The 10,695-nt window shown below is 34.8% G+C and overlaps 2 protein-coding genes across 3 annotated transcripts; one reads left to right on the top strand and one right to left on the bottom strand.

Moving 5' to 3' along the window:
- The first annotated feature begins 1,718 nt into the window (after positions 1-1,718).
- Positions 1,719-5,802, top strand: LOC108463990 (syntaxin-132-like). Of its 2 annotated transcripts, none has more exons than XM_017764034.2 (13): positions 1,719-1,911; positions 2,494-2,615; positions 2,910-2,966; positions 3,242-3,290; positions 3,586-3,674; positions 3,776-3,849; positions 3,934-3,976; positions 4,472-4,532; positions 4,619-4,644; positions 4,729-4,806; positions 5,034-5,114; positions 5,193-5,258; positions 5,361-5,802. In XM_017764034.2, exons 2-13 carry the CDS (start codon positions 2,556-2,558, stop codon positions 5,523-5,525), a joined length of 849 nt encoding a protein of 282 aa, XP_017619523.1. In that variant the 5' UTR covers positions 1,719-1,911; positions 2,494-2,555; the 3' UTR covers positions 5,526-5,802. The 2 variants fall into 2 exon arrangements, with proteins under 2 accessions (XP_017619523.1, XP_017619522.1); XM_017764033.2 differs by having other exon boundaries at positions 1,739-1,911; positions 2,514-2,615.
- Positions 5,803-6,131: 329 nt separating this feature from the next.
- LOC108463989 (isocitrate lyase) lies at positions 6,132-8,899 on the bottom strand. The gene is made up of 3 exons (XM_017764031.2): positions 8,708-8,899; positions 6,594-8,196; positions 6,132-6,486 (listed from the first exon to the last, which is right to left on the bottom strand). Exons 1-3 carry the CDS (start codon positions 8,735-8,737, stop codon positions 6,389-6,391), a joined length of 1,731 nt encoding a protein of 576 aa, XP_017619520.1. The 5' UTR covers positions 8,738-8,899; the 3' UTR covers positions 6,132-6,388.
- Positions 8,900-10,695: the final 1,796 nt, after the last annotated feature.

Raw genomic sequence — 10,695 nt, forward strand, 5'->3', positions numbered from 1 at the left:
TTCTCACAACAGCCTAATTTAATTCTACATTGAATAAATCGACTCAATTAAATTATTTCCAAAGTCATAAATTTTTTTCTAATTCAAATGCAGTTCGATCGAGCTTTTGTTGAGCTAGTAGAGAGACCAATCAGACATATATAATTAAGCTCTAATGATTACAATTATATTCAGAAGCATCGTGTCGATAATTCGCAATTACTTAATCATGGAGTTAGTCCACAAGAAGTATCATGATTGAAAACTCCTTATTGTATACTCTTCACGAAAACAATTCATCCAACTGCTTTGTCTAATGACCTCGTCATGTGTGTGTTACCCTCATATGATATCTTTAATTTCTTTGAGTTAAATTCGTTCACTCAATACAATCTTATTTTATCTCATTGTCACCATTATGTTTTCTTAATGATTAATATGATCACTGTCAACAAATGACTGTGATAAATTGCTCGTACGAGAATTAGCAACCCGTGGTCACGTTCCATATTTATCAATTCACACAATGTCAATGAGAGGATATCGTTAACTTTTTAATTGAGTTATGAATTCCACTGTTGCTAGTAAAGCCTTGCCATACACAAGTCATGTACCCAACATACCAATTATGGGCTCAATCATTTTTAAAGCATAAGCCTCCACTTATATCAAAGCACATGAGTTGCATATACATGGTCAGTGGCTAACTTAGGATTTAGGTAAATCACCCCATAAACATCACAAGTGAATTAATTCACAAACGAATTCAAAATTATTTCATCTTGGGTCCAATGCAATGTGTCATTCTACCAATGAATACATCTATGTCTCTACTCGTGGAGTCAACTACTTCGATAGCCAAAACTAGCTATCTCCCCAATTAAAATTATAGATGACATAATAATCATTCTCAGTATTTGAATCAAATGCTCACTTTGATTCTTTTACGGGATTACGAACTCATTTAGATTATCTATTGAAGTAAGTTGTCTTTCTTGGAATATAAACGTTCTTTACAATGCCACCTATCTTCAGTTTGAACTTTAGACAATCAATAAACTAATATTTGCTTGTCACAATTTCGCTATACATGCAAAATATAAGAGACATAATAGTGAAATGTCAAATTAACTTTATTTATTTATTCATCGTTCAAATAAATAAAAAATAGTTACATGTTTACGACAATATAGACACATTTCCTAACAATAACAATCGTCAACCGGCCCCCGACTATGAAATGTATGTGTTTTGAGACGCATTATCGCATCCCCAGCCCCTCAATTCTACCTATAAACTTTAACAGTTTCACCCCTAACATCATAACCCTAATTCCAAAAATTTCCTAGCCCTAACAAAATTAAAAAATCCTAACCCTATCAAAATTAAAAAAAATCGAGAGAGAATGTGAAATCGCGCCCAGCTAGAAGTATTTTCACACACTCTCTTTAAAGTTCGTTTATTTTCCTAATTTAAAAAAATACCTAAAAAAGTAATTAAAAAAGAATCAACATATACATCTAAATTAGCGAAATTAGTTATACAATTTAACTTAAAATTTCATTAAAAAATGACAGATTAACTTATTATATTCATAATAAAAATGAAAGATGAAATGATTATAATGTATAAATTGATAATGTTTATTATAAAATAAATTTTAATATTTAATAACCAAAACGTGATTTTAAATAAAAATAACTAAATAATTGATTATGCTTATAGTTTATCCAAAGGTAAATTAAAATAGTTGCATTTATCTTCGAAATTCTTAAATTAATTTTCTTTAAAACCCCAAAACAATATATGTAAATAAAAGTGCTTGTTTTTTTATTTTCATAACGAAGTATTCTTTTAGTTTGCTTTCCTTTTCCCCTTCCTCTGAACTCTGAGTTTTCAACCGATCATACCATCATGAACAACTTACTCACGGTATTTATCAACACTTTGCTTATTTTCATCGGTAGTAGCTTTGATTTCTTAATTATTTCTTAATTAAATTAAGATTATGAAATTATTGGGTTCTATTTCTTTTTATCGATCAATTAACTTTTTTTTTCTAATATCTTTCTGGAATTTAATACTGAAATGATGCTTATTTTTTTATTATTTCTGGGTTTACTTGGAGCTGGGTTAGTGTTTCTTAGTTTTAAGGACTATCGTTCGTCTTCTATTTCTATTTTAAGTATGGAACTTTTCGGTATTTTCTTTTTACATTATGTTTCTTTACTTCAATTTAGTGCTTTAGCATCACGCTTATTCTTTTAAGTGATTTTCCTGTTTGTCTTTGTTTGATTACTGAGAGTTTACTGGGGAATGTCTTTTTTTTTTTTTTTTTGTTTAGTTCTTCTATTGTTCTAAGTTGGAACCAATATTTGCACCATGCGTAGGCTCGAATGTTCTTTCCACTATATATAACTTATAATTTGACATGGGCTTTATATCTTAGTCTAGTTAGCTTTCTTCTGGCTTCTGTCAGTTCTTTTTCCCACTTTGACAATTTAATTCTGTCAGTTTATTATGCTCTTAATCAGGATTCATTCGTTGATGATGCCCAAGGCCATGGTGATATCGAAATGGGAAGGAGGGTTCCCGGAAGCACCTCAGACATGGGAATGGAAGCTTTTAATAAGCAGGTCAGTAATACACTTGCTAAAACAGAACATATAAACTGCATTTTAGTTGATTGTAATGGCCTAAATGACTATTTGCAGTCTGATGTGTAAAGCTCAAAATTTATCATAAAAAAAATTTATTGAAATTTCAGAATTCCTTTTCCTTTTTTGTTTATTTCAATTAGTCTAATTGAAGAACATAAATCTGCCCATATATCAGGACTCCCAAAGCTCCTTCTCTTGATTTGGCTTTTTTTTTTTCTGTTGGCACTTCTTTTATCTTTATGTTCTTTTTACTTATTATCTGCATTACAGATGCAAGAGGTCGAGAAGCAAGTGGAGAAGCTCTCTGGATTACTAAGAAAACTCAAGGTATGCAGGATGTTCGCCTAAGATTATCTTAGAATTGAAGGTTGTTCCGAGATATGTTTGTGCTAGGTTTTTGTATATTGAAACCTCTGGCTGACATTTTTCTCTTGCTATCTTATCAATGACCCTTTGAAATTTTATGTCATCTCATTTCTAGATTCTATCAGTTGTTCCTACCAGGAATATATAATCAAATCTGAATGCCTTTTGAGTGTAATGCTTAGCTGGTTCATTTGCTGCTATAAAAATTTATGTTATCTAATTAAAAATCTTTGCAGGATGCTAATGAAGAGTCCAAGTCTGTTACAAAGGCCTCTGCTATGAAAGGTAGAAAGTTTTATTCTTCCATTACAATCCTTTGTGGATATAATATGAGCATTGCATGGTAATATTGTATAGTTTGTAACTCTGTTTCATAACTAGCTATTAACCAGTCATTCAACTCAGTGTTAAACTATTAATGGCTGAGTTACCTGAGAAAATTGGATATAAAGTATTGGCACAAACAAAATGGTCATCAAGTTGGTTATTCATTAAGTCATTATCAGTTCTTAATGAGGCTCTTTACTTATCTTGTTTATTCAAGTTCCATATTGTCTAAATGTAAAGTAATTTGTTGAAGCTATGAAGAAGCGAATGGAGAAAGATATCGACGAGGTTGGAAAGATAGCCCGTAATGTCAAAGCAAGATTAGAAGCAATAAACAAAGAAGTAATACTTTGTTCATCTTTTCTCTTTAAATGTCTTAATTTTGAGGCTTTAGAGCTCTGCATTTGAAGCCTATTTGCTGATTTTTATCGCTTTATCTCCAGAACTTAACCAATCGGCAAAAGCCTGGATGTGAGAAGGGAACAAGCATCGACAGATCCAGGATGAATGTTACAAAGTGTGTTGCAAATGCTTAGTTTAGTTCCTTTCATTATCTAGAAAAAAAGAAGTTGATCTTTATCACCATGATTGGTTTTTGCAGTTCTGTGGCAACAAGATTCAAGGATTTGATGATGGAATTTCAGGTAGATATTTGGCATCTTTCTAGATTGGTTTTTCTTTTATTGGTTTAATACCCAAATATATCTTTGATTTTTTAGTAAAAAATAGCATTAAGCCCCCGACCATTTTATTGCATTTAAACAAAGGTACAAATTTTATTTTCGGTAATTATAACTTAAACTTTTAAAATCAATGGAAAAAGTCCAAATGAAATAATTTGAAGACTAACATTTGTTGTTTGGAATAGCTAGCGAATGCGTAGCAAGTGCTGCAAGTCTTAACTAGTTATCCGTAATTCCGTTAGATATTTTTATAGAACAAATTAAGTTATAGAATGACTTAAACTTGTTCCGACTAAAGATTATGGTTATAATTATAGGAAAATAAAAGATTACTGCCTTATTTACATGAAATGAAAGGTCAAGGGCTTAATTCATTTTCATTGAAGTTTGAGATTATATTTGGGTTTTAAGCTTTTTCTATACTATCTGTTTCCTTACCTCTATTTTCTGTTTCAGACTCTTAGGCAAAAGATTCAGGATGAATATCGGGAGGTTATAGAAAGAAGGGTTATTACAGGTTTAACTTGCCAGAACTCCAAAAGTAATCTGATATTTATTTTTCCTGAATCAGTAATTATTCTTCTTTTATGATTGTTTTAACAGTTACCGGGACTAGACCAGATGAACAGGTGAGCTGAAGCTTGATGTTGGAACTTCTGGCTCTAACTTATATCAATGTTATTTTAATTTGCCAAAACGTGTTCTTGTCTTAGACAATTGACCAGCTCATTGAAACTGGAAAAAGTGAACAAATTTTCCAGAAGGCAATTCAAGAACAGGGACGAGGACAGGTAGGACCTTACATTTGAAACTAATTCACTTTGAAAAACAACTGTTATCATTGTTTGTGCAGTTACCATTTGTTCACAGCGCAGTATGTAGTATAACTTTATTACAAGCTTATAATATGATGTAAAGAACTAAAAAAGGACATGCAAATTTTCAGATGGGAAGATTATTATTTGCTTATATTAGGACACTTTGTTACTGCATCTTTGATATTGGATTATGATTGTAGATACTAAATACAGTGGAGGAAATCCAAGAAAGACATGATGCTGTAGTTGAGATTGAGAAAAAGCTTCTCGATTTGCAACAGGTGAATTTACATTGAGCCCTTAGCATGCATGATGGACTAGCTGAGTTTAACTTTTTCTAACCGAACTACTATTATCAGATTTACCTTGATATTGCAGTACTTGTTGAATCCCAAGGAGAAATTTTAGACAACATAGAAAGTCAGGTTCGTTTGCATTCTTATATCTCTTAGAATGGGCATTTAAGTGCATATTAGGTTGAATGACGTGTTCTGGTCGGTGTTGTGCGTTAATGGAATCTTGTTCAGGTTTCAACTGCAGTCAGTAACGTCCAATCCGGGACGGTTGCCCTTCAAAATGCAAAGAAACGACAGAAGAGTACAAGAAAGTGGACGTGCATTGCCATTATAATCCTCCTAATCATAGTTGCTGTTATAGTTGTTGGAGTCCTTAAACCTTGGAAGAGCAGCTAGGGTGCTTGCCTTATTCACTCTTTCTTGTTTGACCATTTAGTTAGAATGGAACCACTAGTTTTCTTGTGTCAAGAGTGCATGTTCTGTTTTGCATGATCCCATTTTTCTTAGTTTTGAGCACTCGGGTACTTGTTCCTTTCATTTCTCTTCTTTTTTTTCTTTATATATACATTTCTAATTAAGGTGCGAAGTTTGGTCTGTTAATATATATGAGATTAAAGCACACATGTATAGCAGCTCACCTTTATGGAAATTATCCTCTCTTTTTCTCCTCCAATCTCTTTGCACTCTTTTCCGATAATGGGATTTTTCTGTGGAGCCATTTAAGGCTTTTTTTTTTTTAAGCGCATTTTCCATTTTCATAATTAAGATTTGTCATTATTGGCTAAGGGAAATGTTTCAGCTTTCCTAAATCAAAAGCCTATCCAGTCCAGTGTATTTTAAGAATTAAAGATTCAACGAACCTATATAAAATCGGTTCAACAGGTCTGGTATAGTGAATGGTGGTGACTTGAAAATCACTTCGTTTTATTTGTTGGTATGTATATTAGTGCTATAATCTTAAAAAAAAAAAAAAGGGTAATCTAGATTAGAAATGAAACAAAATAAACAGAATATTTTCTATTATAAAAGGAACAAGTTTCATCTCTAACAAAAGCATTAGCAAGCTTTAAAAAAGAGAAGGCACAATATGGCCCAACAGAAAACAAAAAGAAAACGAAATACCCAGACTGATCCATTCTCAAATGATTTTATTATTATTATTATTATTATTTAATTTCCCGTCCCAATTCCAAAACTCAAGAATTGGGTAATTCTCCCAAGTCCAAAATAGACCATCCTTCAGCTCATTTTTGCTTGTCTTACATTCTAGCCTTAGCCACAAACAGATTGCCTTCACTTCCAATGTTCCCTGCTCCTGGTCTAGTCCATGTTTCCTTGAATTGCTCCTCAGTCACCCCTGCACAAATAGCAAAGAAAATGTGGGTAATTATCATACAGTTTTTCCTCCCCATGATTGTAAGTAATCACTAGGAAAGAAGAATGGGGTTAATTTCTTTGACTTGCCTTTGCCCATGGCTGCTGTGGATGATATACCTCCTTGAACTGTCTTGAGATATCTATCATAAAAGTTGGCACCTGACCATTTTTGGTGAGCCAATGTGTCCACTCCATTGTTCCTTTCTTCTCTTTGGATCTTCTCCACATACGCTAGCATCCCCCTCCTTGCGAAATCTCTCGCAAATGTGTCGGTCACCAATGCATCGGCATGGAAACCAGCTAACGTTATGAACTGCCAACAGAAACCAAGCTTGGCTATTCTTGGAATGAAGTCTCTCATCTGTTCATCGGTCATTCCCGATGCATCCCAATTGAAAGATGGGGAGAGATTGTAAGCCAACATGATCTCGGGGTGCATTGATTTCACCCCTTCAGCAAACCTGGTGCACTCGACCATGTCGGGGCTCGATGTCTCCATCCAAACAAGGTCTGCATGAGGTGCGAAAGCCAAACCGCGAACAATGGCAGCCATTACAGACCCTCTAAACCTATAGAACCCTTCTCTGGTTCTAGGCAAATCCCAGTCCCAGAAAAGATTCTTAAGCCCCAATCTTTTAGCAATCTCTCTTGCTTGTTCATTTGATAGGCACTTATCATAACTTGAATGATTCATCCATTCATTCATTCTCCTTCTCTTTTCATCCTCTGTTATGTTCATGTTCTTAATGGCATCCATTACGCATTCGGAGAATGTCTTAAGTTGTGCCATTGCTAGCCAATTATCTTCAATGGCCTGAAGTTGGGGCCCATTTTTACCAGCGGCCATTCCTTCAGCCAACATATTTGCCAGACTTTTCCCCCGAAGATTCGGATTTGTCGCACCAAGAATAAACTGATGATCCCTGGTATCGACATTGGCTTGGATCAAAGTAGCTGCAACAGCATCGGTTCGAGCCACCAACACTGTCTCGACTCCCATAACATCAAACTGCAACCTCGCTGCCACTAGCCTGTTAATGTGTTCACTAACAGCAACAAGCACTTTACCAGCCATGTGACCACATTTTTTGGTTACAGATGACTGGTCCTCGATGTGGACACCGGCAGCACCACGTTCAACGAAAAGTTTACAAAGCTTAACGGTTGCTGTGGTTCCACCAAAGCCAGTATCACCATCAGCTATGATTGGCTTCAGGTAATCGACATAAGGGGTTCGAGCGCGCTCCTCCCGGCTCATACTCATTCGTGCCTCTCTTTGTTTGCGGTCATGGTATTGTTGTGCAAAGAAAAGGTGTTCGACTTTGTTAGGAACGGTGTCGTAAGGGTAGTCAGCAAGGTCAGGACCTGGCTCGTTGGTGGTGGTGTGAGTGGAGGAGCATTGCCAACCAGAGACATAAATGGAGTCCAAATGCTTAGCCATCATGGTTACTTGGACGGGGTCAAGTGCACCGAAAGTCCTAGAGGCAGTGCCATTGGCTTGGTGAGTCTTGAGAGTCGTCCATAACTTCTTTGCCATCTCGTTGGAGCCATAGCTCTGCTTGAGGCTGCCTCGTAAAGCCACAACGTCTCGAGCCTGGTATGGTCGTCGGGTTAGCTTGAACCTCTCCGAGTTCCACCATGCTTGCACCTCAGCAACTTCAGTTTCAAATCTTCCTTCTTCTTCCATTATCTGTTCAAAGGAGTTTCAGTCATTATAAATCTTGTTGGCAGGATATAATTTGCATCTCTATATACTGAGTTTTAGTTACCTAAAAAGGATTTGAAGTAAATTACTAAAAAAATAATGCCATGATGAATACATTAAACAAAGAGATGGAGATTGTAGAGTGAAAGAGAAAAACAGAGAAGGATAGTCCAAAATGGTTTGTTTTACAAAAGAACACTGAGGAAAAAACCAAAATGTTAGAATTCTTTCTTGGTTCTACAAATCATCCTAACCACCATATGCTAAAACTCCATAAAATATTTCACTCCAATGATATCTTTATAACCTTAATAGATGTCCGGTACTCACACAATAAACAACATAGGAAACAAGGGAAAATCTGAACATTTTGCAAATATATAGCTTAGCACTCCTAGAAAGAGAGAGGGGAGACGAAATCTAGCTAATTAAAGATAGTTTGTTGGTAAGATTAAGAGGAAAAGTGAGAGAAAGGGTGGTAGGAAATGAATCTTACCATTGAAGGCACTGAGAAAGATGCAGCCATGGCTAGAACTTGGGTTTTTGTAAATACAAATAAAGAAACCTTTGTGAAAACAACTAAGAGAAGTTCATGGCATGCTCTTACCCTCCCAAGTCCCTCAATTTATAAGCGAGAACGGGGCATAAGATGCCACCCCCCCTTTACAAAATGGTAACAACTAATGCACTTGATGATAAAAAAAAAAAAAAAAAACATGTATCATTTATCTTCAGAAAATGAGTGAAAAGTGTCCCATGGAACATGCATATAGAGGCACGTAAGATAATGCAATTGTCTTGTTTCATTTCACGTTATGCTACTTTTTCCTTTTTCTTTATTTATTTTTTCTCGTTCATGTTTAACTGATTTCTGGTTTAGGGGTCCCCGTTCCTTTTTTACTTAATCTCTGTTTTTCACTTCATTAACATTTTCTTTTACGCATTTTGTTCATTATTGGAATTATCATCGTGTCCTCTACTTAACCATAAGATTCCTTTGGAAGTTTATGAACTACCCTCGTGCTGTTATTTTGGTTGATAAGCTAAGGTTACAGGGAGTTTGAGTAAGTATTGGATATGCCATTTTTTTATACTCATGTCCGAATATATCAAAAATAAAAATCACTATAACTTTCTTTTACCCCCCAAAAAATCACTGTAACTATAGCAAAGGATTATTTCCATTATTAATCACAATTATAATATCCTACTTAAAATCAATCCAACCTTAATCTTTTTAAAGGAAAGATGCATTATCTAAATTCCGATGAGTGTTAAATAAATATATTTATTTGACATAAATATATTGAAAGTTTCAAGTTAATAATTTGTCATTTGGTAAGCTAATTATTTTAGACGTGTTTTATTAACTAAAGTTTAAAAATGATTATATATATCAATAATTTTTGCTATAATTGATTTGGTCATAGATTATGAAAAAAATATAAATATGTACACATGTCAAGGGCCTTGGATCAAAACCCGTGATAAATGTCCACAGAACACCCCATGAAGGTCAACTAATCAAATGAGACTCATTTAATCTATTTGAACTGACCCAGTTCATGGAATACATGGAAAAACGCATCTACTTGAAGCCTTAGTGGCCCACTGAAACACTTTAGTAAAACTAGAGTTACCAAGATAATTATTGTAAATTCTAAAGGATAAAGATGTATAGAGTTTAAATCTCTTAGGACTCTCATCTTGTAGATAGTAACTAATCTCAGACATTTATGTAATTCAATCTATACCGTTAGATCTGAGAGAGTTAAACTATAAATAGATGCATTCCCCCTAATTTTTTATCATCCCATTGTATTCCATTCTTGAGTTAAAGAATATATTTGAGAGCATTTACTCAAACACTTGGTGTGCATTTCTTTCTTGTGGCTTTCCAAGTTTTTTCGTTGCTCCTTTGCTTTTGAGTTACTTTCGCTTGGTGCCTTAAAGAATTTTCGAGAGAATTATCACTTTTTGAGAGTTAGGTTGACTTAGACAGATTTGAAGCAAAGAAATCACCTAAGGCCGCACGATTTGTCAAACTTAAGTTCTAGCCCCGTGACAGTTGGTATTCGAGTCAATATTCGAAGGTGTTAGTTGAGATGTCAAAAATAAGAGACGAGCAGGCTGAGCTTATAGAGATTCATGGGAGGCCCAAGAAAGCAAGCAACTCGAGGGATATGTTGTCAGCTTTGGAAGGCAGGGTTGCCAAACTTAAGAGTTTCATGAGTGATGTGATGAAGACCTTTGAGGAAGTTGATGGGCATACCACAAAACTGGAATCAAAGCAAGCTCAGCTCAAGGAAAAAATGGCAGAGGCCCTCAGTCCTAATATGAATTCGATGCAACGAGACTTCAATATTGTTTTCAGATAAGCTAACTAAGAAAAATGATACTCTCGAGGCCATGGTCTCGACTTTGAAGGAACAGATTGAGAGCCCAAGGGGGAGCTTAATATTTACAAAACTTCTTTGGATAATA

This window comes from Gossypium arboreum, chromosome 13, assembly GCF_025698485.1.
Source record: "Gossypium arboreum isolate Shixiya-1 chromosome 13, ASM2569848v2, whole genome shotgun sequence".
Taxonomy (NCBI): Eukaryota; Viridiplantae; Streptophyta; class Magnoliopsida; order Malvales; family Malvaceae; genus Gossypium; species Gossypium arboreum.

Bases quoted from the DNA above. Each gene is read 5' to 3' on its own strand.
- LOC108463990 (XM_017764033.2), top strand. The intron at 2,616-2,909 runs GTCAGTAATACA...TCTGCATTACAG, and splicing joins TGGAAGCTTTTAATAAGCAG to ATGCAAGAGGTCGAGAAGCA. The intron at 4,807-5,033 runs GTAGGACCTTAC...TTATGATTGTAG, and splicing joins AAGAACAGGGACGAGGACAG to ATACTAAATACAGTGGAGGA.
- LOC108463989 (XM_017764031.2), bottom strand. From the start codon at position 8,737: ATGGCTGCATCTTTCTCAGTGCCTTCAATG. The intron at 8,197-8,707 runs GTAAGATTCATT...TCCTTTGAACAG, and splicing joins CTTTCTCAGTGCCTTCAATG to ATAATGGAAGAAGAAGGAAG. The intron at 6,487-6,593 runs GCAAGTCAAAGA...CTATTTGTGCAG, and splicing joins CACAGCAGCCATGGGCAAAG to GGGTGACTGAGGAGCAATTC.